General features: G+C 62.8%; 3 protein-coding genes across 3 annotated transcripts; 2 read left to right on the top strand and 1 right to left on the bottom strand.

The window, feature by feature from the left end:
- The first annotated feature begins 4,484 nt into the window (after window positions 1-4,484).
- On the top strand, window positions 4,485-7,047 carry CRYBA2 (crystallin beta A2). Its single transcript, XM_032985003.2, has 4 exons — window positions 4,485-4,743; window positions 5,167-5,308; window positions 6,344-6,486; window positions 6,788-7,047. The coding sequence occupies exons 1-4, from the start codon at window positions 4,583-4,585 to the stop codon at window positions 6,933-6,935; spliced, it is 594 nt and encodes a 197-aa protein (XP_032840894.1). The 5' UTR covers window positions 4,485-4,582; the 3' UTR covers window positions 6,936-7,047.
- A 3,940-nt stretch (window positions 7,048-10,987) lies between these two features.
- Window positions 10,988-16,472, top strand: FEV (FEV transcription factor, ETS family member). The gene is made up of 3 exons (XM_042784377.1): window positions 10,988-11,310; window positions 12,305-12,379; window positions 14,799-16,472. Exons 1-3 carry the CDS (start codon window positions 11,259-11,261, stop codon window positions 15,308-15,310), a joined length of 639 nt encoding a protein of 212 aa, XP_042640311.1. The 5' UTR covers window positions 10,988-11,258; the 3' UTR covers window positions 15,311-16,472.
- A 6,875-nt stretch (window positions 16,473-23,347) lies between these two features.
- CDK5R2 (cyclin dependent kinase 5 regulatory subunit 2) lies at window positions 23,348-25,509 on the bottom strand. Its single transcript, XM_042784359.1, has one exon. It carries the CDS (start codon window positions 25,330-25,332, stop codon window positions 24,373-24,375), a length of 960 nt encoding a protein of 319 aa, XP_042640293.1. The 5' UTR covers window positions 25,333-25,509; the 3' UTR covers window positions 23,348-24,372.
- Window positions 25,510-26,708: the final 1,199 nt, after the last annotated feature.

Genomic DNA, 26,708 nt, shown 5'->3' with positions numbered 1-26,708 from the left:
AGTGGCTGTGCCCTCCAACGTGTCCCTGCCCTTCTCCAGCCATCGGCAACGGTACCCAGAGACCACTCAGCACCTTGGTCCCCAGTTCCCATCGGGGTTCCTCTCCCACCTGCCCTCCCCAAGGGCTCATCCTGCCCTGGGTGCAGCAGGAGCCGGGGCAGGTACCTGCCGAGCTCTGCCCTGGTGCTTGCCACTTCTCCAGGCACAGAACGGCCGGCAGCCCATGGCGTGCGCGTGTGCCTGTGTGGGAGCTAATCCCGGCAACATCTGCCAGGCTGTTTGTGATCCCGGGAGTTTCCGGCAGCGGGGAGGGGACGGCTGGGTGCGCAGGGGACACGTGTGTGCAGGGCGGCTGGTGTGTGCCGGGGCTCCCTGTGCAAGGCAGCCCCTGTGCAAGGAGGCTTCTACAGCGGGTATGCGCCTGCACATGTGTGTCCTCTGTGAGCAGCAAGGCCCCAGGAGGGGACAAGAGGCACTGGGGACCCCAGTGAGTCCCTCAGCTCTGAGATTTGGGGACCCAGCAGGTGGGAGTGGAGGGTTTTGGCTGGGATTGGTGTGGTCATGTTCAGAGCAGCCCCAAAGGGGAGATGCTTGGGGAGGGGAGTATCTGCATCCTTGCCAAGGAGGATGATTTCCCAGGGAAATGAGGCTGGGGGAGAAAGGGGAGGGAAAAGGAGCGATGGGGCTGGGTGGGGGGAATGATATGCTGCCCCTGATCTAATCAGCTAGACCCTGCAAATAAAAGCCACCTGTTTTGGCCCTGGCAGCAGGAAGTCATCCCCAGAGCAAACAGAGCACCAGGCAACTGGGAGAAAGACAAACAGGGGCCGGCACCAGCTCCATCTGCTCCTGCTTGGCCCAGCCCCTGGACTTCAAGCCCCTTGAGGTGATGGTGCAGCCCCCAGTGGGGTTGGGGGCAAGGAGAGGGGGGCTAGCAAGGCTCAGGGGGGGTGGCCCTGGGTCAGCCCATGGTGTCAGCCAGATGCAGGACCATGCACAACTGGTCAGCTCGCCTGGATACTCATAACAGCAGTGGGAAAGACAGCATGATGCCATGAACCCCACATGTGTCCCAGATGGGGCATGCAGCACCAGGATGCCCGAGCAGTGCCTGCCTCACCTTCCTCAGGGCTGCCTTTTGGCTTGCTCAGCTCCCCAAGCCGTGCACCATCCTGGGCCCAGCACCTGCACAAGGCACAGGGTATAACCCCACAGCCAGGGACCATGGATGACGTGGTCTGGGCTTGGCACGGAGCACTCAGTGACCCTGTCCTCCCACCTTGTCCGGGGCTGCAGGCTGCCCGCACTGTGCCCAGTGGCACAGAGAAACCTGATCTGTTTTGCTAGCGTACAGAACAAGCTGAGCCGGGAGCAACGCAGGGCCGTTATTAAATTAACCTATGCAGGAGGCCCTGGGAGAGCGTTAACAAGCTCCCAGAGCCAATATTAGCAGCTGCTCTTGAGCAGAGTTGCTGCCTGCCCCCACACCAGCCTCCCCCTGCCCCTGTCCCCAGCCGGGCAGCTGTGGCTGGGGGATGGCAGGTGACCCAGTCACAGGGATGCTGGCTGGTGACTGGGATGGCCCAGAGGCGCTGGGAGATGCCCCAGGGAGGCCAGGCTGTGTCAGCATCCTGGGGTGCAGTGGGGAAGGGCCCTCAGCACAGACCTTCATGGGTGACCTCCCTGATCTACTGTCCCTGGACGCGGCTGTGACTCCCATGTGGCTGCCCCAAATATGCCACGTGGGTGGTGAGGCACATCCCATTGTGTGGGACACACTGAGAAGCGAGGAAGTGGCACAGCTTGCATCTGGGGGTGGGTTTCTCCCCTGCACCCATCCCCACCCCAGTGCTTTTATCCAAAAGGTTGTATGGGGATGACTGAGCTGCCTGTGTGCCCCTGATGGCACAACACCAGTGCCCCATAGATACTGTAGCACAGTGTCCCACACCCCCATACATACACCCCATAACAACCCACAGCATCCCACATATCCTGCGGTGCCCCGTGCCCTGGGGCTCTGTAATACACCCCACAGTGCCCTGCACCCCATAATCCCAGACTGCCCTCGCCCCATAGCACCCCAAATTTACCAGTGTCCCATGCCTCTGCTCGCACAGCCCAGGCAAAGGGCAGCAGCAGCGTGGGGTGATGCTGCAGTCCGCTAGCTCTGCATCTTGCCCCACCTTCCCCTAGGTGGTGGCTTCCTTAAGGGGCTGCCCAAACCTGTCCCCACAGCACTCTGAGGGATGTTCTCAGGCCACCAGGCTGCATCCCGGGGCTCTGCTTTACCCCCATGCATCCCCTTCCCTCCCCGGGGGAGCATCCCTACCCTTCCCTCCATCCAGCCTCTGCACCCCCAGGCAGCTGCCAGAGGGTCTCCCCCTCCCCTGCTACGAGTACCCAGAGGGCGTCACAAACCGAGGGTCACCTCCCCAGCGCCTGTCCCCGGCCAAGGGCCACCGAAATCCCTTAAACTGGAACCAGCTCCAACCGCTGCCAGGCTGCACCCTCTGCTGGGACCTGCCGGCATCGGCGCAGCCCCGCACCCAGCCTCGGAGCCGGGAGGGAAACGCTGACCGGAGCGCTGTCGAGCACTGAGGGGGGGGACACACGAAAAGGACCCCCGAGTCCTACGGCCACCCCTCAGTCCCCAATTCTTGCTGAGAACTGGGCAGAGATGCCAGGCGTCCTAACATCCCCCGCCCCCCCCCCCCCAGCTGCCCAAGCTGCACCCTCCATCACCGGCACTGTCAGGCTCTCTTGGGATGCTGGCCCCGTGCTCAGGACCTGCAGGAGGGCTGGGATTTTCCTGAGAAGGTTTGGGGTGCTGGGGGCCAGCCCTTGCCCGGAGGCCGGCGTGTCTCCTGCCCAGCTGACGGTAGGAGTGCCTGGCCTCACTGCCGGCTACGCAGGGATGCTGCAAGAAATGTGGCTGCCAAGAGGGACCCAGGATTTCATGGCTTAGCCTGTCTTGGCCTCATCCAGCCCAGGTCCTGGTGGGAGGCACTGGGGATGTCCCCACGGCATGGTGCAGCTCCAGGCAGGGCTGGTCCTGCTGCCCAGGTGAAGGACACAGCTCTGCCCCAAAGCTGGTCCCCTCCTGCTGTGCACGGTGTCCCCTGACTGGGCTGGAGGTTTGTGGGGAGCACGGGGAGCCCTTTTCCAGGCCAGGGAATGTGCTCGAGGCACTGCAATCCAGGAGCATGTAAATGGGGTCCATTAGGGCCTGGTCCAGAGCTGACACAGGAACCTCTTCAGGGTGTTGCACATCTCCTAGCGCACGGATGGACCAGGCTGTGGCTGTGCCAACACCTCCTCCACCCCTCTCACTCACCCTAACCTTCTCCCACCCCCCACAGAGCCCTGCCCGTGCAGACTGAGTCCCTGCCCTGCCAGCTCAGGACATGCAAGGCAGAGCCCGGCTGGAGGAGGGACCCATGGTGGCAGAGCCCCAAGCGGAGGGGCAAATGCAGCCCCAGGCGAGCCCCAAATCCCAGTGTGAGGACATCAGTGCCCCTCAGCTCCCAGCCGGCAAATCCCTGCTTCACCCTGGCACCTCCTTCCCACCTGCCCCAACCCTGGCAAAGGCTGCCGGTGCCCTGGGAAAGGCTGGGTCCCTAATCCCTGGGCCAAGCGGGGACATTGTCCGGGGGCAGAATGGAAAGCAGCGCGTCAGGCCCTTTGCCCATTGTGCCCTGAGCCCCTGCGCAAACACAGCCCAGCACTTTCATTGTCAGCCCCACTGGGTGCGGGGGGGCCGCTCTCGCCACACTGCCTAAGTGGAATGGACAGCCGGAGCCTGGGGTGGGCGCGCACCCAGTCCCCCCCCCGCCCCCCCATCCCCTGCCTGCTGACACAGCGCCCTGCCCGCCTGCACCATCGGCACTTCGGTGCCCGCCTATAAAGGGCGAGGGGAAAAGCCGGCGCCGGCACCGCCACCTTCGCTTCTGTGCCCTGCCGACCAAGTAAGTACCAGGCTGTGAGCCCCCAAGCCCCCCCCCCCCCACTGCACAGGCGCTGCCACGCTCCTTTTGCCCCCCCTCTCCCTCCACACCAAGCCCCCCCACCCAACGCACACTCTGGGGAAGGGCAAGCCGCGGGGTGCTGTGTGGCACAGCAGGGGTAGCCTGTGCGGGCAGGAGGGATGCTGCAAGATCTTTGCAAGAGCCGGGCTGCTCTGCCCCAGAGCTGCACCCCGCACCCGTGCCTGAGTTGGGGTCACTGCCACCCCCCCCCTGCAATGGGTACAGTGCCACCGGACCCCAGGAGTCACCTCAGGGAGCTTGGGAGCAGAGAAACTGAGGCAACCCCGGGTACATCACATGGAGAAATGGGGCATCACAAGTGCCCCCTGCAACTTGGGGGTCACCGGACAGAGATCCCCCAGCACCAAGGGAAGGGGAATGGGAAGCATGCCCCGTGCCAGCCTGGGGGGACGAGGGGCCGGTGACACAGGATGTGCGAGGGCAGCACTGCCGGCACCCCAGGCTCCGTGGCAGGCAGCGGGGTGGCTGGGGGCTGATGGTGGGCACCCACCCGGGGTGACGCGTGGGGCTCTGCCAGCAGCCGCGTGACCCGCATGACCAGCAGCGAAGCCATGGACACCCTGGGGCAGTACAAGATCACGGTGTGGGAGGAGGAGAGCTTCCAGGGCAAGCGCTGCGAGTTCCTCATGGAGTGTCCCAGCATCATGGAGCGCGGCTTCCGCAAGATCCGCTCCATCAAGGTGGAGTCTGGCCCGTAAGTGCCCTGCCAGCCCCGCGACCCCTTGGCGCACCCCACTCCGGCAAACCCGCTGTTCCCAGCGGACTGTTGGGAGCTGCCAGGGAGCCAAGACACCCGGGTCTTTCCTCGGCTCTGACACAGCCTCATCGTGCGACCTCCCTCCCTGCACTCCTTGCGTGGTGCCTCAGTTTCCCCATCTGCAAAGCGGGGAGACCCTGCTGAGCCGAGGTGTGGGTCGGAGGCAACAGGGTGGCCCTGGGGAGAGGGGTCCCACTCTCAAAAGGGATATTTGCTGCTAGCAAGGACCCCAGCCTCCGTGACAGACCCACACCCTGCCAAGATGTCTCTGTCCCCTGCGCGGGAGGGAGAAGCCGGCCCTGGGTTGAGCCCGGGCGCTGTGCTGTGCATCCCTGAGGGCTTTCCCCCTCTCCCCTCCAGCTGGGTAGGCTTCGAGTACCCTGAGTACCAGGGGCAGCAGTTTATCCTGGAGAAGGGTGACTATCCCCGGTGGGAGGCCTGGAGTGGGAACAGCGGCTACAGGACCGAGCACCTCCTCTCCTTCCGGCCCGTCAAATGCGCGGTGAGTTACGGGGACACCACCATGGTGCACCCCGACAGTCCAGCATGGGGGGAGATAAGGGACAGACAGAAGGATGGGATACGTGGGACGTGGGGTGGAGAGGTGAGGCACACACAGGAGTGCCTTGAGGTGGAGGGGTGGCTGCACCCACTGGTTCCTGCGCCCTGCAAGAATCCTGGGATGCTCTTTAGGGCTAAAATACAGCCTGAAACACTGTCCCAGCTCCTTTTGCTTTGTGCACTGGCGAGCCGCCTCCCAGACTGGGGTCCCTGGGTCTTGTCCCCCCACTCTGGATACCCGGGGATGGGGTGGGCAGAGCGGAGCTGGCAGGACCACGGGGACGGTTGGGGTGTGGGGTCCGTTCCCCTCCCGCCTGGGGTACTTGAGCTGTGCCCAGGCAGATGCAGCCTCTATCGCTCCATCTGCAGAGACACTGGCGCTCGCAATAGCGGCACGTCTGCGCCTCCGAGCGGGGGGTCCCCCCCCAACTTTTAATAATCACCAGGCAGATATGCTTGGGCTTTAATAAAGGGGATGCGATAAGATCACTCCTTACTGGCAGGACTGCTCCTCGGTGCAGATAGATGCGTGTGGGGGCTGGGCACGGGGGACAGTGCCGCATTGCTCAGTGTCCCAGCAATTAACCCCTCGGTGCCCAGCACCCAGCAAAGCCCCACAGAGCGGTGGGGACCACTGTCAACAGCCTGCCTTGCCCTGCAACCCTCCTGCAGCCTCAAGGACTGTGAGGATGCTGAGGGCAGGAGCCTGTATGGGTGCAGAGGATGTGGCCGCTGTCACCCTCACCGGTATCTGTGCCTTGGCACCACAGGGACATGAGAGCAGCATCCTCTGGGCAACCCTGGGGTGTCCCGGTGGGGGGTGCCAGGCTAACGGGCATCCCCATGCCTTGCACCAAAGCTGAGCATGGTCCCAGTCCTCCCACGGTGCCTGGGTGCATGTTCCCCTGATGGCACATCCCCTATTCCTGCACAAGTCACCCCATCCTCGCTGACCCCCAGCTCTCTCCCTTCACAGAACCACAACGACAGCAAAGTCATCCTCTACGAGGCTGAGAACTTCCAGGGGCACAAGTTTGAGCTGAGTGACGACTACCCCTCGCTGCAGGCCATGGGCTGGGGCAACAAGGAGGTGGCATCCATCAAAGTGAACGCCGGAGCGTGAGTCCCGCCACCAGGGAGGGGGCAGTGGGAGCTGAGAGCAGGGCTTCAGCGAGCAAATCCCTCCTGCACAGCCCCAGGGATGGGGAAGGGGGACCCCAAAATGGATGGGTGTCTATCTGCTCTCCTTCCCCTGACAATCCAAGCTGTGGGGTGTTTTCTGTCCCTCCTCTCCCAGGGCAAGCAGAGGGATGGGATGGGATGGGATGGGATGGGATGGGATGGGATGGGATGGGATGGGATGGGATGGGATGAAGGCTGGGATTTGGCCCAGGGCTCTGAGCCAGGGATCTGCCTACAGGTGGGTGGCGTACCAGTACCCGGGATACAGGGGCTACCAGTACGTGCTGGAGCGGGACAGACAGAACGGCGAGTTCAAGAAGTATAACGAATACAGCAGCCAGGCCCACACCAACCAGATCCAATCCATCCGCCGCGTCCAGCACTGAGCAGGGGCAGGGCCGCATGCCCCGCAGCCTCCGGGCTGCTGTGCAATAGACCTCTATCCGGTAGCAAATAAAGGCATTTGTCAAAAAAAAAAAAAAAAAAAGGTGCTCTTGACTCTGCTCTGCTCCTCAGGGGGCTGTCAGGGACCTGCTGTGGCATCGAAGGCAGGGTGCCTGCCCCAACCTTGCTGCCCCCCAGCTGTCAGCAGCTGGAAGGGGTTTCCCCTTCTCCGGGTGGTTTTGGACCCGTGAACACCCTGTGCTGAGCTCTCTGCACCCCACCTCTGGTCCATGCGCAGCAAGTAGAGGAGATGCAGAGTGTTTCCCACCCCTGTGATGATCCAGCTGGGGAAATGGGAACTTACTGGGAACTTACTGGGCAAAGAAGGGGCTGGATCCGGGAGGGGGCATCCAGGGTGCCCTGGGTCCTCCTCTCAGGCTTAGTGCTGGGGAAAGTGATTGCTACAAAGCCTGTGAACATGAGGTCCCCTCTCTCTGCACCCCGGTTGGGAAGAGAGAGGGGAGTCCCTGCCCGCTGCGGGTCTGAGGAGGAAGAGGACCATTGGGATCATCTGAGCAGGGGGACTGCCACAAATGGGTTGGCCACAGTTGGGGCAGGGTTGGGGGCAGTGGCTTATAGAGGGGGCATACTGGGCTTGTATGGGGTTGCAGGGGACAGGGACAGGAGGTCCTCGGGGCAGTGTCCCGCAGCTGGCAGGGGGCTCAGCTCACTGCTCGCAGCACCCTTAGGGACCGGGTCCCCCCACCCCCAGCCTGGCCACGCCAGCACATCCGTGCCAGCATCCGGCTCCGGCTCTGCCCAGGCGCACCGGGAGCCCCACCCAGCCTCCTCCTCCTCCTCCAGCACCCTTTCCCGGCCTCCTCCTCCTCTTCCATCCCGCTCCGGCACCCCAAGCCCTCCTGGGGTGCAGGCCTCCCGTCTTGAGGTGCTCCTCACACCTGGGACATCCCCTCTAAAGCCACAGGACGGTGGAACAGTGCCAGGTGGCTTAGTTGCCTGGGTCCCTGGATGCCCACCCTGCTACAAACATGCCTGGCTTTGGGGTTGTGGGTGCCCTGGAAGGGTGCTGGGAGACTGGGAAGGACTGGGCTGAGTCTCAGTGTGCACACACCCTGCACCCGGGCTGCACAGAGACCCCAGCCCTGGCGCGCGTGTGAGCGCGTGCACCGCACACATGGGCTTGCACACGAGCGTGCCCTTGCCTGCCCTGCATGTCCCCCACTCCCTCTCCCCTCGCACCCCAACGTGTGTCGTGCAAAAGCCCCAGCACCGTGTGCGTCCCCATTCCGCAGGGCGTCCCTGCTGCTGGGTGCCCCACAGCCCTCCCCTGTCCCCTCCGTGTCCCCGCTGGCCCCACCCCGCCACGGCCCCACGGCAGCCGGCCTCTCCCCCTGCACAAACACATTCCTGCACACCCGGCCGGGCTGCAGCCAGCCCAAGGCCACGTCAGCTCAGCTCTGCTCTGCGCCACCGGCACACAGGTGAAGTTATCCCGGGCACCTGCGCACAGGGATGTGATGGGAGGGGAGCTATGGGGGGTCACAGCAAAATGTGGGGTCTTTACTGCTCTGTCCTGGGGGGTAAGGGGTAGGTGTGTGGGTGTGTGTGTGTGTGGAGTGCTGGGTCGGGGAGAGGGGGGCAAACTGCCTGCTTGCAGCCAGGGGGACTTTCTGCTGCTGCCAGCTGGGTGCTCCACGTGTCCAGGCCCCATCTCTTGGAGCCCTACAGACCTGAAACCTCACCTCTCACGTCCCCCATGGACCTGAAGCCCTATTCCCTGCCTCCCCAAAGACCTGGGACCCTGCTCTCTGGATTTCTCGTGTGCACTTCCCCCCCCCTCCGCCCCATCCTGGGGGTCTTCCCTAGCTCCACCATGTCCCAGCTCCCCCGTGAACCTGGGGCCACATCTCTCAGGTCCACAAAGTTCCCCATGGGCACAGGGCTCCCCAGCTCCTGGGACCCCACACTCCCTTCCCCTCTGCACCCCTCAGACCCCAGGTTTCCCAAAGCCCCCAGTCCCTTCACACCCCACTGCAAAGTCCCCTCACCCACTAGCTGTCCCAGGGACCCAGGAGTCTCCATCCCTTGTGCCCCCCACAGCCCCCCATGTCCACCTCCCACAGCCCTAACCCTGCTTTACAGACTGATCCCAAACTGATCCCCCGACTCTGGGCTGATGCAGGAGCCCTCAGCCCAGACACCCCCACACTCCCAGCCCTCTGCCATGCAGAATTGTTGGGGCAGGATCCTGGTCACGTGGGCTGCCAGGGGCGAGGGCTTGGTGGGCCTGGCCCCCTCCCCACCTCACCTTGCTGTCTCTGGGGCTTGTTTTCTGTTGCCTGCGGTTTGTTCCAGTGACTCAGGCAGCGAAAGCAAGTCTGGGAGGCTGTGGAGCCGCTGCCGGGAGAGCTGCAATGGGCGGTGGGGCTTGGGGGGGATGGGGAGGAGAGGGATGAGGGGAAAAGCCAGGGCTGTTGGGTTGTACAGATCTGGGACATCCCATGACGGGCTTCAGGGTAGCTCAGGGGACAAGCTGAGAGAAGAGAAACTTTTTAGGGCTGTTACATCTAAACAGAATTGATGGGGGAGTACTGCGTGCTCTGCTCATGTCTCTCCCCACCCGCATCTGCTCTCTCTCCCCAGTGGAGATGGGCAGCAGGAGTGGAGCACCGGGGGCCCAGCTCAGCACCCATGGGACCCCATGTTTCCTAAACCCTGTGGACACCCCCACCTGGGAGGAGCCACCAGCCCTGTTTGGGCTGTGGCACCCCGGCTGAGCATTGCTACCCGTGGGCTGCAGCTTCTTCTTATGCAGAGCACGTTTCAGCCGCAATAGAAATAATGTCCGTGGGTTTGGCACAACTGTATCCTGATTTCCACTGGATTCACATCTCGTGATGACCACTTTCAAGAAATTCAGCCGAGTCTAGCGTGAGAGCTCATCCATTTACTAGACATCGGTGAAACACCACAGGAGAGGTCGTGGGCTGGTGGGTGGCTTGGCTGTATGGCATTGGACTCGTGGAGCAGAGCTGGTGCCCGCTGCTGGCACGCTGCCTGGCTGCCTCGAGCTGTGGGGTGCAAGCGGAGGGTCCGCTCTTGGCCGGGGGGACAGAGCCTCTGCTGGCACCCTGCAACTGCATGTAGCTGCTGGAGCCATGGGTGATGGGGAAAAACCTGGCCAGATGTGTCTTTTTGGGGCTGAGATCACCTCAAACACTTGCCCTGTTACAAATTTTTTCCTGAATTGCCCTTCTGTTTTCACGACTCCCAGGGCTGCCCAGGACAAGCTGGTGGAGATCAGGCCATGCAGGTTTGGGTGGATGTTGGGGGTCACCCGTCTTCTACATATCCTAATAAAGATGGGCAAGAAATCAGGACAGGGCTGGGGATGCCAGGATGGTCACGGGCTTAACCGTCCCCAAGGCAGGGACTGTCCAGAAGGTCACGGAGAAGCCAGGGAGGTGACAGAGTTGTGGTACATCCTGGTGCCATCAGCCGCTGAAGGTGCACTTACCCACCCTGGAGCTCTGGGCACAGCACAAGGAGCCTATCACTGCTGTCCCGGAGCTGGAGGGACGTGGTGGGGACCCAACCGACCCACCTTAGGGCTCTGGGAGCTGCAGAGGGACCCCAGGACTGTGCTGAGGTCCCCGGAGCTGGGGAAAGGGCAGTCACGGAGCCCCACGGGCGGCAGCACGGGTGGGTCGGAGGGACGGCAGCAGGCTGGATGGTGCCAACGCCACGCAACGAGGTGCAGAGGGCTCGGGTGATGCCGGCAGCGCGGGGACCACCGTGCCCACCGGCTGGGCGTGCGGGTGGGGAGCGGGATGCTGGCGGCAGCGGTGGGAAGCCGGACCCGGGCGGTCTCCAGGCAGTGTCCGAGCCCCGCTCCCAGCTGGGATGGCAGCGCCGTGTTTGCGAAGAGTTAAGGAGGCGGAAGAGGCAGGAAGCGGCCCGAGCCGCTCTCCATAGAAACCCGCAGCCGTGATTAAAGTCTGATGCGGGCCCGATAGGGGCGGGGGGGGGGGGGGGGGGGGGGGGAAGAAGGGGGGGCCGGGGGGGGGGGGGGCGGACAGCGCCTGCTTTAATTACAGCGGAGGAAATTGCTGGAGCCGGGGCCCCGAGCCTCTGCGAGTTGCCTGGAAACTCCCCCCCGCCTCCCCCGGCCCCTGCCCGTCCCCTGCCCGTCCCGCTGCCATTTATTCGCCATCAGCTGCTCCCTGATAAAGTGGAATAATAATAATAATAATAGGGGCAGGAATATTAAAACATGCAGCCCGCGGGCCGCCCCCACAGCTGCCATGAGACACGGCGCCGGAGCGGTGCCACTGCTGCTCAACATGTACCTGCCAGGTACGGGCGGACCCCCCCCCCCCCCCGGCCGCTGCCCCCCGCAGCGCCGTGCACAGCACAGCACCCAGCCCCTGCCCGCCGCTGTCCCGGGGCCCTTCTCCGCCCTGTCTCCCTCCAGCGCCCACCCTGCCTTCCCCTCTCCCTCCGTCCATCCTCCCTTCCTGCCTTTCAGCCCCTCAACCATCCCTTCCTCCTTCCTTCCAGCCGCCCTCGCAGCCTTCCACGCCCGCACACCCGTCCACCCTTCCAGCCTTCATCCACCCACCGACCCCCTGTCCTTCCATCCCTCCAGCCACCTTTCCAACCTTCCAACCCATCCTTCCACCCACCCTTCCCCTCTGCTTCCAACCATCCTTCCACACACCCATTTGTCCTTCCGTCCTTCTTTCTGTCCTGGCTACCAGCCATCCCTTCCATCTACCCTCGTCCCTTCCATCAGTCCATTCTTCCACCATCTCACTCATTACCTGCTCTTCCTTCAACCCATCCACCGCTCACCCTTCTTTCCCTCCTTCTTATCCTTCCCTCCATCTACCCACCCATCCTCCCTTTTGTCCTTCCATCCATCCACCCATGTCTCCTTCCTTCCTTCCATCCTTCTCTCCATCTAGTTCTCTTTTCCCCATCCGTCTGCTTCCCAAACACCGACACACGTCCTTCCTTCCACCCGCCGCTCCTGCCACCCATCCTTCCACCCCACCCGCCTCCTTTCCTTCTCCCCCTGCCCCGCAGCTCTCTCCCTCTCCCCCTCTCTCCCCCCTACACCAGTCCGCGGGATTTTCTATTCCTATTTAAAAGCTTCCCCGGCTCGGTCGGAAATCGGATTTCCTTTTTCCTGGACGCGTTTCCTGGCTTCGCTGCGGCGGCGGGGCAGGCGAGGGGGAGCGGCCGGGGGCTGCGGGGAGGCTGCCCGCGGGTGGGCGCCGGGGGGTTGCGGTCCCCCCTGGCTCCATCCCCCCCCTCCACCCCCACCCGCGCCCCTTCTTCCCCCTAGATCCAGTCGGGGAAACTTTGTTCAAAGACGGGAAGAGCCAGTCGTGGGGGTCTCTCAGCCCCGGCGTGCAGAAAGGTAAGAGCACCGCCGCCCCTTCCCCGGGACCGGCTCGCCCGGCGCAGGGACCCCTCCCCCCCGCGGGGCACACGCAGCCATCGGGGACCCCTTCCCGTCCATGTGCGGGGCACTGCCCACGCGGGACACGGCCACGGCAGAGTCCTGCTCCCTGTTGCTGCGGGCGGCTCGGGCGGGGAGCCTCCCGCCGCCAAAACCCGCGGGGAGAGCGGCCGAGCCCCGACGGCCGGGACCCGCCGTCCCGTTGTAGCAGAGGAGAACGGGGTGCCCAGCACCCCTGGCCCCCTCAGAGCCCCGCGGCGGGGCGGGGCGGGTGCGGGGTCCCAGCTCGGGTCCCCCCTGTGCTCTGGGAACATCCGACGGGGAGGGAGCCACCAGCCAGCCCAGGAGCTGGAGGAGCTAAACGGGGCTCGGGGTACCCACTCCTGGGAGTGAGGGAATGAGATGAGATCCCACTCGGGAAAAGGGTGCCGGTGAAGGGCTGGGGCTCGGGGCATGGCATGGGTCAGCTGGGAGATGATGGATCAACGGGACCCGGAGCTGTATGTCCAGGGAAAACCATCCCAGGTGTTCCAGGGACTGGCCAGGGGTCAGCCTGGAGCCTTGCTGGTCATTGGGTGGCCGCAGGGGCCAGCGCTGCGGTGTTTGGGCCAAATAGCTTGCCTGCCTGGCAAGGAGACAGGGGCCACGGGGTGCTCTGAGCACAAAAAGGGGAGCCCTGGTTTAGGGCAGGAGGACAACAGGGGGACTGAGTGGGGGGGCCCTTTTGCTTCTGCACTGCGGACTCTGCACGCCGTGCTGCGGTGAGAAGGACCTTTCTGGATCCCTGAAGGTTTCCGCAGGGAGCTGCCAGGTGCTGCAGCACAGGACCCTGCGACAGGCAGGATTGAGCCTTAGCACCCCACCCTGCTGCATCCCCCAACACCTCCTGCCCTCCTTGCTTGGGGTGGGGCACCCCGTGGGTGGGGGATAGCAGGAGCCCAGGGTGGGGGCTGCAGGGATGGAGAAGAGGCAAGAGCTGCGGATGTGCCCTGGAGAGGAGAGGTTCCCCCACCTCAGTCTCAGGATGGGGGATTTGGAAATACAATACTTTGGAAAGATCTGGGCTCGTCCGCCTGGATTGGGGTGTCTGAGTGGGGTTTGGTGACTGGGGATGGATGGGGCATGGCTGTTCCCTGCTTCTTCCAGAGCAAAAATTGGGGGGGGCACCAGATGAAATGAGTGGTTGCGAAAGAAGCAGGACAAGGTGGTTCTTTGTGGGAAATGTAATCAAGTTGTGGGACTGCCTGCAGCAGCGGTCGTGGGTGATAAACCCCTATATGGAATCCGAGCACCATTAGACAAAATAGTGGCAGAAAAGCATGGGGGTGAGGATGAAATGCAAAGACACTTCCTCTGCCGTGGGAAGAGCCTGTGCTGCAAGGACCGGGGTCAGAAACAGGGATGTGCAGGGGATGCTGCTTGGGAGGGAGTGTGGGGGGCTGGGGGGTTCTCAGGTGGCTGGGTCCCAGGGGTGGGACTGCTCGTCACCGTAAGGTCCAGGCACCTTCTCCTCTCCTGACCTCTGGCCAGACTCAGTGGAGCCTGTCCTTGTGCCTCACCATGGGCACGTCCGGGTGTGCCAGGCTCCTGTGTATGCACAGCCTGACACACGGGCATCCTGGGCACCCACCAAGGGTGCTCCTCAGTGCAAGCTGTGGCTGCAGTGGCTGTGGTGGCTCAGAGAGGACAGTTTTCCTCTGGAAATAAGGAGCATTGGTGCCTGATTCAAAGCCACAGCCAGTCCTGGCCTGTCCTGGTCTCTCCTTCCCCTATACCTGCCTGTGCCTGCCAGGGGTGCAGGTCACAGCAGTGTTGTACCCCAACTTCAGCTCACCATCCTTGCAGGGCACAGGGTCCCTAGAGATGGGCAAGGGCTGTGCTGTGACACCAGCCCAGTTTCGAGCAAAGGTGGCAGTGGGGAATACTGGTGCTGGGATGGATCTGAGTACTGCCAGGATACCTTCTTCTTGAGGCTGCAGATGAAAGAACCAGATCAGATCCTCACGCCAAAACAGAGGAGCAGGTATTCATCTTCAGTGGGGTGTGAAAGAGGGTGGGAGGGACGTAGGAACCCTGGATCCAGCCCCACTGCAACATGCATTGAGCTCTGAGCACTCCTACCCCTGTCCAGAGGTACAGGGGCATCCTCTCCTCCTCTTGGTTGGGGGGCAGGGTGGGGTAGGGGTGCTGCAGAGGAGACAAGACCTCATTACCATCTTCTGTGTCTCTAGAGCAGGGAAGATGCGGTGAGGTACATCTGAAACCTGGGTCTGGGAGGGAGCAACATAGCAGGGGGTTGAGGAGATCGGGGCACATCCTGCCCCGTTCCTTGTGCCCTGAGAGGGAGATTTAACCTCTCCGGGGCCCGGCCTTGCAGGCAGCGGGCAGATCCAACTGTGGCAGTTCCTGCTGGAGCTGCTCTCGGACCGAGCCAACCTGAACTGCATCGCCTGGGAAGGCACCAACGGGGAGTTCAAGCTGATCGACCCTGACGAGGTGGCACGGCGCTGGGGCGAGCGGAAAAGCAAACCCAACATGAATTATGACAAGCTGAGCCGGGCGCTGCGCTACTACTACGACAAGAACATCATGACCAAGGTCCACGGCAAGCGCTACGCCTACAAGTTCGACTTCCACGGGCTGGCGCAGGTGTGCCAGCCGACCGCCCCCGATCACACCCTCTACAAATTTCAGGGCAACCTGGCCCCGCTGCCCTTCTCAGGCATCTCCAAACTCAACCTCATGACCTCGGGGGTGACACCGGCCGGCTTCTCCTACTGGCCTGGCTCCAGCCCATCCCTCTACCCTGGGCACGGGCTCCAGCCCTCTGCCCCGTTCAGTGCCATGGCAGCCTCCCACCTCAACAACATGAACAATCATTACCATTAGAGGCTCGGCCGTGCCAGGCGGGCTTCCCTGTCCCCGGCAGCGTGGGGCTGGGGAGCTGGGGAGCTCAGCAGGGAGGGATGGGGGGGGGTGGGATCGTGCCCTGCTCTCAGTTGCCTGCTCTAATATTTGGAGAGTGGCGTGAGGGGCAAGGGGTGCTTGCAGCATAGCTCGGTTGGTTCCCTGATGTGGGTGGCTGGAGGAGAGAAGCCGTCTAAATTTAGGGTGAGGAGGGATCCTTGATCACGGGAGCAGACATGGATACCTAAAGCAGGGTGTGAATGGAAGGAAAAAACATGGGCTCTGCTCCTTGCAGGGACTGTGCTCCCCCTTTCTTTTGCAACATGCTGCCCACCCCATGAACATCCTTAGCTCTGCCCCCAGCCTGTGCCTGCCCTCCCCTCTCCCTGCAGAGAGGAGTCAGGAGCTGGGGCCCCAGGGCAGCTGTGTCCATGGGTGAGGATCCCACCGGGCAGGGGCAGGGAAAGGGAACCCTCCTTGCCACTCCTTGGTCCTGCACCTTTTTCTCCAAAGCTTTCCTTTCCTCCATCCTTCCTACACCTCCTGCCGATGGTGGCTTCCTCCAGACCTCAGGAAAAGCCTTGGTCTGGAGAGCAGATGCTCTTCATGGGTTAACTCCTGCCCAGGGCAGGGCTCTGGGGTTGGAGGTGCTGGGGTGTGGGGGGCAGGTGTGGGGGGCACAGCCAACCCTCAGGGCAAGGCCAGAGCCCGGAGGCAGCAGAGCCTGTCCCCTGCAACTCTGCCCTCTCCCCAGTGCCCGAGGACCACGCCACAGAGGGGGATGGTCCCTGACATCCTGTACATGAACACGCTGTGTCCTGCTGGTCACTTCCAAGTTTAATGCTCCACTTTTACTGTGGCTTTAGCTCCTCGCACACATGGCTTGGTGGGACACCCTCCACGGGTGGGAACATCCACAGGGGCGAGGCTGGGTGGGAGGTGGAGCAGGAGGAGGAATAACAGCAGGGCTGAGAGCCTCGGGCACTGAGGGGCAGCCCTGGGTCTCTCCCCCCCGGTCCGAGGAGGTGCCCCCATCCTCCAGAGCGGGACTTTGGCCCGGTAGATGCAGAAGAGCTGGGTGTCCTGGGCTCTGCACTGGCTGGGGGGAGGGATTGGTCTTCAATAAAACAGAGAGGTGCTGTGACTTGTGTCCTCTTATGTCTGCAGGGGGCTGGCGAGAGAGAAAACCACCCAGCAAATCCCCTCCCATCCGAGCCAGAGCACGTCCAGAGCTGGGGCGAGGAGGATGCGGCCACCCTGCTGCATCTCCTTTTCTCCATCACCTCTGGCTCTTACAGCCCCCGGGAGATAGGCCAGAGCTGGAAACCTCTGGGCTTCTTGAGACACCCCCCCAGGGAATCCACATACCCTGTTCCCAGGCTGGCAAGGGGATCTGCAGTTGACCTGGTGGAATGTCTGCCACCCTGCTGTCATCCGGAGGAATTCAGGTGCCAGGAATCAAATATCTCATGACCCACAGAGCCCTGTGCAACCGTCTCAGGGCAATGCACTGGGCCCAGCATGGCCTGATCCTGCAGCGGGTGTCCTTGCTGGGCTGTGCAGTGCCAGGAGTGGGGAGGCCCTGAGCCACGGGGCCAGGCTCACATGTGACATTGATGCACTGCTTGCCCAGCTTCAGGAACATGCCCACAGATCCACTGGTGCCCGTGGTGGCTGGTGTGGGCTCAGGGGCTACCCTCTGTCTGCCTCCCCCACTTGGGACTGTGTTCCCCATCCCAGACTCATCAGAGGTCCAGGGTGCCAGGGCTGGGGGCCAGGCTTACAGCAGGGATCAGATGGGCTGTGTAGGGGGGTGCTCTGCAATTACCCAGCACATGGAGGGGGTGTTCAGCCCCCAACCCCTCTACCTGCACCCCTCAGATCAGAGCACTCCCCACATCTGGGGACTCTGTGCTGCCCCCTCTGCCTACCTCCAGGGTCTTGTCACTCTCATAGCCCTGGTGGCATCTGCTCGGACTGTTCTCATTGCCCTAATCAGCTTAAGGGGGGGGCCGGATCTGATGTCAGTGTCTCCTCGGGAGGAGGGCTCAGGCTGCGGGGGGGGGGGGGGGGGGGGGGGCCTGATTCCATCAACAGGAATCCCATGCATGGGAAAGGAGCTGCAGAAACTGGGGGCGTCCCTCCCAGGGGGTGTGTGGGGCGTGTCCCTCCCTCCAGGATCCTTGAACATTGCACAGCCTGGTTCCCAATGACTGCAGGAGGTGAAGTGAGGGGAAAAGGAGTAGATATCCCCATGAAATCAGCACTCAGGCTGGAGGCACAGCCCAACCACCCCCCCAAGCTTAGTCTTGCAAGGGCAAAATGGGGGGGCTGCCCACAGCTGGATCCCTCAGAGCTGGGGCAGGGGGCTGTGCCCCCACTAGGGAAGCCTGATTTGGGGCTTAGGTAACTGCATGACGCAGGGCAGGACATGGATTAAGGGATATGGGTCACCAGTAGCTCCGTCACACACACCATCCTGCTCCTATCCCTCCCGTCCCTCTGCCAGTGCCTGCACCAGGGAAGCCCATGTGAGACCAGTTCCCTCCTCATTCCCAGCCCTGCAATCTGGGTCCCTGCTGGGTTGGAGGGCAGATATGCTGAGGAAAGGGAAAAGTTACCTTTTTGGGAGAGGGAGGACCCCCAATGCAACAGGCTGCAGCTGAGGGCTTGTTTTGCTCTGCTCTGAGCACACCTGGCATGGTCCCCCTGCCCTGTCCCCAAAGCACCCCAAAAGCTGGGAACCAGCCCTGCACTCCCCAGAGATGTCATCTAGGAGGGAAGGTGGGGGACAGCCATGCAGGACTGCACCAGCAATGCTCTCACCTGCCTGAAGATGCAGCCAATGTCACCATGGCAACTCGGGATGCTCCCATCCCCAGGCCCCGCTGGGGGCAACCCCCCGCCCGCCATGTTGTGCTTACCAGAGAGGGGGGACAGAGCATCACCTCCCACACAACCCAGCCCCCCCCCCCCGCCCCACCTCCCCAGAGCCCCATCTGGCCCAGCCCGCCAGCAGCGCCGCTTCCTTCAGCCTCCAAAACCACCGGCTCAGAACAGACTGCAGCAAAATCCTGCCAATGGGCGAGCAGGGCCAAGCCCGGCACAGCTCCCGGCAGAGCATCGTCCCTGGCCCTGACCAGGGATGTTCAGCCCGGAGGGCAGATGTAGGAGCACTGTCCGTGGCAGTGGGGTGCACCAGCTGGGTGGGGAGCCTGTCCTAGGTGTCTGGTACCAGGGTGCAGGGCCCGGTGCGCCCACGGGCTCCAGACCTACCTGCAGGGAGCCCTTGGGTGCCCTGCCCAGGGTGAGATGGGGAAACACAGTCCCAGAGGGCCTCAGCCTGTGCTGGGAAGAGCAAGGGACCAGAGCACATGGCCTGGCAGCTTCTTCTGCTGCCCTGTGATTAAAGGCAGAAGGTTTTTTCCCTACTTTTTTTTTTTTTTTAAAAAAAAAAAAAAAGTATTTTTGTCTCTGGCTTTGCTTAGCCAGCAAAAGGGCAGGATTGAGCCCTGCCTTGGCCTCAGCCTCCTGCCAGCATGGAGGGGGGACCCCTCCAACTCCCCCAAGGCCTTCCAGCCCCACAGTAAGGGATCAGAGGGGAGATGGAGTATCTCCTCTCCTATTTTAGCAGATCCACATCAACACTTGTTTAATTTCTCACACTGGGAAGAGCCTTCACAGCACAGACAGGTTACATCTGCCCTGGAGGACGGGGGGCTGCCTCCCTGCCCACCCCTGTTCCCCCTCCAGCTCTCCCCATTCCCACCTATTCCCTCCTCTCCACAACCCGGCTCTGCTGGCTCCTCAGCTCGGCTCGGCCCCCCCATCCACAAGCTGCTGACTCACATCCTCTCTCCAGACGCCACCTTCCCTTGGCCTGGCTCCCTGCAAAGCATTTTGTGACAGCGTGGCTCAGCTGGAGCCCGGCAGGTGTGGGCACCAGGGCTCCAAAACCCCTCTTGAAGCCCCTCCAAAGAACCACTCTGATGCTTCCAAAAGATGCTTTCTCCCTGGCCAGATGCTCTGGGTTGGGGCCATATTACTATCAAACCCCCCCCCCCCCCCCCCCCCCCCCCCGGCCTGGTCTTCCCTTCCGCCAGGTCCTGGATGCATTTGAGGGGACATTTGTGCACTTTGGGTTTCTTCACTGCTCGTTGCCCTCCCCAGACACAGCGATGCTCTGGACGGAGCCCCAAACTGTGCCCCTGCTGCCACCTGCTCTCTGGTGCCCAGGCAAGCTGGGGAGACAATATACTGATGCTGTTCCTGCCCAGCTGTACACTGAGACCTTGGGCTGGACTCTGCTGAGGGCAGGGGCTGGGCAGCAGGGAGGAATGGATTAATGCAGTAATGCCAGATTATGCTCTAATTCAGGACTTCTGATGAGGGAGGAGCACCCGCTCCAGCCTGGAGGGCACTCATGCTTGGGGCAGGCTCCCCACAACTGCCCTGGGCCACAACTTGGTGCTGCCTGGCTGTCCCTCAAGGAGTTCCATGCTCAGGGGTGACACAGGACCATGAGATAGGCAGGGGACACAGCACAGCGTAACCTCCACGCTCAGCTCTCCGTGGGATGGAGGTAATGCCCCAGCCTGGGCAGCCCTGGCCTCCTGCTCTGCCAGGCTTCACAGAAGAAGGATTAACCATCACAGTAGGGCTCCAAGGTACCTGGTTTCCCTTCTCCACCTGCCTCAGCTTCCTGGCACAGAGCTGTCCCCAGTTTGTGCTCCTCAGCCCCATACCCACTAGCCAGGCAATGCCACAGGCCATGTTTTAGCTACAGCAGGGACCAAGCTGTCTGCTGTCCCACCTCCTTCAATTTCATGCCTGCCACTGGGCTACCCTGGGCACAGGCAGAGCTCAAAGCCTCCTGCAGGTTCCCACCCCAGCCTGGATGCATCCCCCATCAGCTGAGACCCTGCGGCGACTGTCCTGCCCCTCCCTGGGTACAAATATTCCATCAACCAATTTAGTCTAGGAACCCTCACACTCTGCCATTAGCTGCCATGTTCCCGTGTCACTTTGTCCACGTCTTCCCCCTTAGACATCCCACCAGCAGCTGTGACAAAAGTGCCATGGAGCAGGGAGAGGACCAAAAACCTGCACCCACAAGACATTCCCAATTCAGCAGAGCAGCAACAGCCTGAAGCTGTGGTAAAGCCAATGTCCGAGTAGCTCCCACGGAGGCAGGAGAGATCTCCCACTTCCATCTGCCTTAAGGAACACGTTATCCATCATCCTCGCAAGCTAACGGAGGAGAAAGGCTTGTGCAGAAAGCTGGGCTGAGGCAGGTCCTTCGCCAGCCACGTGGGCACCGGGTCTGCATCATCAGGGGCAGTTTTCACCCCACAGAGCAGCTCCGAGTCACTCTGGGGGATGCTGTCATCCCTCAGCAGCAAGAGCACAGCTTCCCCACTCTTTGTCCAGCAGGAGGAGGCACGGCTTGCCAGGCTGGCTGCTCCAGCCACCCATTGCTGCTCCATGACCCAGTGTCATGGCCAGCACATCCAGCGCATTGAGCTTGCTCTGCAGACAGAGCAGCAGGGCAAGGAGAGCCCCACGGAGCTGTTGCTCCATGAGCTCTGGGCAGAAACCCTGCCTTTCATAGGCAACTACAGATCCTGGGGACCCACTGCCACCCAGGGTGCCTCCAGCAGCTCCACACACCCTTGGGGAGCAAGAGAAGGATGCTACGGCCCGAGAAGAGACCTCCCTGGGGCAGGAGGGGCTGAACTAACTGCAGACTGCAGTATGCAGCTTGTTCCCACCTCCATTGCTGTTACGTGGGGTGGAACAGATGGGGCATCCACTGTGATGCATAGAGAGGAAATGTGTTGCTGTCAGAGGAATTTCAAACTAGGAAAGAGCTGGGATCCTTCACCAAGGCCCTGTGGTGATGTATCCCTGACTTGGCCCTACTGCTCCACCTCTGAGCCCCAAACCTGATGTGAATCCTCATCCCTGCAACCCCAGACACTGCTGGGCCCTGCAGATGGCAGCAAGGGGGGGCTTCCCAGCCCCTCACTGCTCCTCAGGGAGCACTGGGTGGCTGCAGGGATCACGAGTTTGGTGACAAGCTCTATCCATCCCTATACTGCTGCCCCATAGCTGGCTCCTGTGCCCAGACCCCCCGTGGCATCGTGCAGCAGCACAGGGGTCTGGCAGGTTAAAGCACACAGCTTTAGAGAGAGAACACCAAGCACTCAAGCCTGTCTGAGGAATCCCACCCTCAGTACCTTCCTCTGCTTGAGTCCCCCCCACCTCCCATTTGCCTTTAGGGGGAGCAGGAGACTCCCAGGCAAGGTAAGGTTAGTGCTCCCCCTGCCCCTCTCCCCCTAGGAGCTGTACAAGGCCCTCTGAGGGAGGGAAAACCAGACATCTCTCCCCTCAGTAAGGCTCTGGCTGAGCTGACAATGCATATTTAAATGCATGGGAGCATCTAAGCTCATCTCTCATTCCTTGACATTTTCAGAGACTCCAAGCTGTCTTCAATTACCAGTCTGCAATTAGCTCTTCCTAAATCCCCCAATGAGGCCTAGCACTCTTAATCAATGAAACACAAGGGAGGAGGGGAAGGACATGGCCTCCCTGAAGCTGGAAGCATTTTAAAAGGCTGGGGCTTGAGGCTGGAAGGACCCTGTGAGGGTCTCTAAGGGAGCTGTAGGGTGGGAAACCTCCACCAATGCTGGCAGGTTGTTCGGCTCTGGATATGAGTGAGGCTCTATGAAGCCCCATGGCTGGGGGTAGGGTATCACTGGACAAATACCCCTGGCTCAGGCTGGAGACAGCCAGCACCAATGGCTTGGGTGTTACCCTGAGATGCTGCAGACCCTTCTTGCTGGATTGTGACATGCTGCTTCACCTCACTGTGCCTCAGTTTCCCCCCTCTGCAAAATGCTGATAGAGGAGAGCCAGGGCCCCCCCAGGAGCTCCAAGGGTCCAGTTCTACCCCTGTTTAAGCCAGAGCAAGTCAGAGTTACTACCTTTCCCAGCACAAGATGTGGATATGGCTAAATTTGGGGTGGGTCATGAGTATTTTTTGGCCCAGAGAGCTCACCACAAGGTCACATGAATGTCAGTCTAAAGGCAGGGACAAGAACACCCATTAGGGACAAGGAGGAGGGGAGCAGCACAGGTCTCGGTGGGTTTACTCAGCCACAGAAAAGCCTTGCACAGCACCCTGCCACAGGGACATCTGTGCTGTCTTCCTGGCTGCACAGCTTTGCCTGAATGAGCCAGATTGAGCCTAATTAGCAGCTCTGCTGATGCACACAAAGGTAGAGAGAATCCAGCTTACCCTCCATGACCTGCAGAGCCAGCACAGCTCTTCCTGGCTGAGGGGAGCCCAAGCGCCTGGATCAGAGAAGCACTGGATGCAGACCCCAACAAGAGAGCGTGTGCCGTGGGTCCTGCTAAAGAAGCCGGGACAAATTCAGTACCCTGAGGCGTAGCAATCAGCTGTGAGCAAGGCAAAGCCTTCCCCTTCTCCACCCATCTCCCCGGGGGTCTGCAGAAGCACACAGCTGGTAACTGGGCTAGCAACCCAGCTCCCACAGCCTGCTGCTGCCACGGAAGGGAGCCGGGCAGGGAAGGGAGGAAGGAGGTGAGGTGGGGTAGCTTTAGGAAAAAAATAAATAACAATTTAAAAAAAAAGAAAGAAAAAAAAAAAAAGGGGGTGGGGAGGGAAATGGAAGTGAAGTCCTGGTTAAATTCCGTGTGACAGTCAGGCATCTGGCATTTCCATCTGGAATGGAGGAGGCCAGGAGAGCTCACAGGGAGCCAAGGCACACTCAGGTAGACCAGGACCGGCCTCGGGCACAACAAACAGTGCTGAAATTCTGGCACCACCACCCCCCTCTCCCCCAATTCACACCAGGAAGTAAAACCGCCTCCGAGAACCAGTCCCCCACCCCATCCCACTTGGGGAGGAGAGGGGGCATGACTGGGAGCTTGGGGTGCCCCCCATCAATCCCCCTTGCACCCCACACCCCAGCAATTCCAGGGAGCCACCACCAGGCCCATCCAGGCCGCCTCTTTATTCTCCAGTGAAGCAAAGCAAGAGGAGAGGGGGACACCCCCCCCCCCCCTCCCCACAACAGGCACCCTAGGCCGCCTCCGGCACAGACCCCTTTCCCCACAGCAAGCCAAGGCGGGGCATCACCCCACCGGGACCCTGTTTCGGAGGGCGTACCGGGGGGGGGGTGTGTTTACCTGCGGGAAGGGTGGGCGGCCCCCCCCCCCACCCCCCGCCAGCGGCTCAAACAAAGGGGCAAGCGGGCGGCTCCCGCGGGGTGAGGGGCAGCTTCGCCCATGCGCCCTGGGGGGGTGTGTGTGTGTAGGGGGGGGGGGGGGGGCCTCTATCCCACACGCGGGGTGGGGGAGGAAGGGGGAAAGGCAGCGCCCACGACATGGAAGCCCGCAGGGCCCCCCCCCCCCCCCCCCCCGCCTTTGTCTGCTCAGCCGCGGCGGCTCCAGCACCACGGACAGCTCCAGGCCGGCGGCGGGGGCGGGGGGGGCCAGCCCTGCCCGGGGCGGGGGGGGCTCCTTCACATGCACCGTCTGTCCGGGACCCCCGCAGCACCCAGGAGACACCCCCCCCCCCACTTCCTGCCCCGGACACCCAGCTCCATTTCCCCCCCGCCTCCCCTCCTTTTTTTTTTTTTTTTTTTTTTCTCTAAGGAAAACGCATCCAGGAGCCTCCGCTACTCGGCAGCCTCTCCCCTTCCCCATCGTGCAGGCGGCAGGGACAGCCCCCCCACCCCGCCAACCCCCCTCCCAGGTCTTCTCCGCCGTCTCGGTGTCCCGGAACGCAGCCCCCGGCTGGGGGGGGGGGTCGGAAGGGGGGGCGGGGGAAACCGGCCGGATCCGGAGCAGGGAGGGTCCAAGCAGCGTCTCCGTGGAGCTGGCGGCCGGGGAGGGGGGAGGCGAGGAGGATGCGGGGGATTGAGAGGGGGGGGGGGGGGGATCCGGCAGTCCTTCGCCTCCCCCGCCCCTCGGTGCGCGGCCCCTTCCGCCCCCGGCGCCGGGGGCCCGGTACCTCCCTAACGGTCCAGGCTGATCGTCCAGTGCTTGGACCCGTCTCCGCCCTCGCCCTCGCTCTTGAGGTCCTGGAAGAGTTGCGTGAAGTAGTGCGGGTCCGCGTTGATTCTCAGCATCTTGGCGCTGAGGCGCTGGATGATGCCCAGGCAGCGCTCCCAGAAGCGCCCCTTGTCGCCCTCCACCAGGAAGGGCTTGAGCGGGTAGGAGATCTCGTTGCCCATGTAGGAGTAGGCGAGATAGAGGCAGGTGAGGAAGGCAGCCTGCAGCTCGGCCTGGCTCCCGATATCTTCTCCCCGCAGCGCTTCCCGGCACAGCAGGTAGACGAACACCAGGTTGGCCGGAGTGATGAAGCCCTGGTCCTGCCAGCCCTGCAGCAGCAGCGAGCGGTCCACGCCGCGGAACCAGGAGATGAGCTCGCCGGGGCTCAGCTCCTTCAGCCGGTAGCAGCGGCGGCACACGAAGTCCCCCAAGCAGCGCAGCAGCTCGCCGGTGGACGCCTGCACCACCACGCGGCGCGGGGACCCCGGGCCGCGGCTGCCGGGCGGCGGCGGCGGCTTGCCCCCCCCGGAGCCCGGGTGCAGCTCCTGCGGCGCCGAGGGCACGGTGGGCACCGGCACGGCCAGCGGGCCCTGCTTGGCCCCGTCGGCCGGCACCACCACCGACTTGCGCAAGTTCTCGCGGTTGCGCTGCACCACCAGCGGGTCGGGCTGGTCCGGGGGCCCCCCCGGGGCCCCGTCGCCGGGGTTCGGCGTCACCTTCTTGGTGCTCTTCTTCTTCTTGGCCGAGGCGGCCACCAGCCGCTTCCAGGTGAGCGCCGAGATGAGCACGCTGGGGCGCTTCAGCCGGCTCTCGCCCTTGCCCGGAACCCTTCCCGGCGCCTTATCGGCCAGCAGCCCCCCGCCGCCGCCGCCGCCGCCCTTGCCCGAGGAGGCGGCGGGGGAGAGGGAAAGCACCGTGCCCATGCTAACGCCGAGCGGGACGGGCGTGCGGGGGCCGGGGCGCCGGCACCGCCCATAGGAAGCCGGGGGGCTGTGGAGGAGGCGCCCCGCAGCGGGGCCGCGGTGCCCGAAGATGCTCCGCCGCGCCCGCTCTGGGCTCCGCGCCCGCCGCTGCAGCCAGCCGCGGCCCCGCCGCTCCCCGCCCCCCCCCCCCCCCCCCGCCGCCAGCCAATCGCCGCCGCACGGGCCCCCCCCCCCCGGTGCGGCCCGCCCCCCCCGCCGGTGGGGGGGAGCCCGGCTCGGTTCTGCCGGGCGGCCGCCGCCCCGGCGTGACCTTCACCGGTGGGGGGGGCTCTCCCGGGGCGGGGAAGGGGGGGGCTGGGACCTGCGGTGCTGTCGCAGCCCCTCAGCCCTCTCTGTTAGGGACGTGGGGAGGCGGCAGGGCCCGACGGGGGGGGGAGCCCAGAGGACAGGGGGCACAAGACGGGTCTGGGGGAGTCTTCTGAACTTGGCCGCCCTCACCCGGGTCCTCCTCTGTAGTCTTACCTACAAGGCGAGGGATGAAGCTTCCCAGACTAGCAGAGGCCCCCCCCCCCCCCCCCCCCCCCCAAATGATGCTAGGGGGACACAGTGGGGAAGGAAAGTCCTGGGCAATGCCAGAGGGGAGGATGAGAAGGGATGAGAAACAAGAAGCATGTAAGCATGTGCTAGCGGAATGGCAGGAGAAGGCTTGGGGCTGGGGAAAAGCTGTCTGTGACTCGAGAGCCTCCATGAAGGGGCTGGGCTTGGTGGGAGACCCCCCCCCCCAGGTCTCCCGAGAGCCAGCCTGACCCTGGGCACAGCTCTGCAGGGAGCCACACTGCACCCATCCGGGGCTCCCACCCCCGCTGGCTCCCAGCTGGCAGGACCTGCTGTGTGAGTGAGGTGTTGGGTCCTCCACCCACCCATCCTCTTCCCTCTCAGCCCTGGAGGCAAGATTTACCATCACACTGACAGTCACCAGGATCAGGCCAAAGTCAGGGATCTTGGAGAAAGGGGAAGGGGCCTCCTCCAGATCCCCAAGGCCTCAGGGTAGGAGAGAAGAGGTGCTGCATTTCTGCATCACTGCAAATTGGTATGCGATAAACCAGCCATGTGCACACAGGCTGCTTCTCCCTTCTCCCGATCCGAGCATGCCATGGATGAAACCTGCACCCTCTGCTTCCTGCCTCCCTGCCCCTTGAAGGAAGATTCCCTCTTATATTTCTCATGAGCTGGAGGACGGATCCTGCAGCTCTGATTGCTATGGCGGGTGCCAGGAATCCATTAGGAACAAAACGCCCCAGCTGCCGGGACTGCTCCTGTATGTAGAGTGCTGGGAGAGGCAGCTGGGAAAGGTTTCAGGGAGAACATCTCAATGA

Source organism: Tyto alba, unplaced genomic scaffold, assembly GCF_018691265.1.
Source record: "Tyto alba isolate M040663 unplaced genomic scaffold, T.alba_DEE_v4.0 Super-Scaffold_7, whole genome shotgun sequence".
Lineage (NCBI taxonomy): Eukaryota > Metazoa > Chordata > Aves > Strigiformes > Tytonidae > Tyto > Tyto alba.
Note: the sequence above shows the minus strand (reverse complement) of the source record. Positions and strands in the feature narration are given on the sequence as shown.

Coding starts and splice junctions, on each gene's coding strand:
- FEV (XM_042784377.1), top strand. CDS start 11,259: ATGAGACACGGCGCCGGAGCGGTGCCACTGCTGCTCAACATGTACCTG. Junction 11,311..12,304: donor GCTCAACATGTACCTGCCAG/GTACGGGCGGAC, acceptor TCTTCCCCCTAG/ATCCAGTCGGGGAAACTTTG. Junction 12,380..14,798: donor CAGCCCCGGCGTGCAGAAAG/GTAAGAGCACCG, acceptor CCGGCCTTGCAG/GCAGCGGGCAGATCCAACTG.
- CRYBA2 (XM_032985003.2), top strand. CDS start 4,583: ATGACCAGCAGCGAAGCCATGGACACCCTGGGGCAGTACAAGATCACG. Junction 4,744..5,166: donor ATCAAGGTGGAGTCTGGCCC/GTAAGTGCCCTG, acceptor TCTCCCCTCCAG/CTGGGTAGGCTTCGAGTACC. Junction 5,309..6,343: donor TCCGGCCCGTCAAATGCGCG/GTGAGTTACGGG, acceptor CTCCCTTCACAG/AACCACAACGACAGCAAAGT.
- CDK5R2 (XM_042784359.1), bottom strand. CDS start 25,332: ATGGGCACGGTGCTTTCCCTCTCCCCCGCCGCCTCCTCGGGCAAGGGC.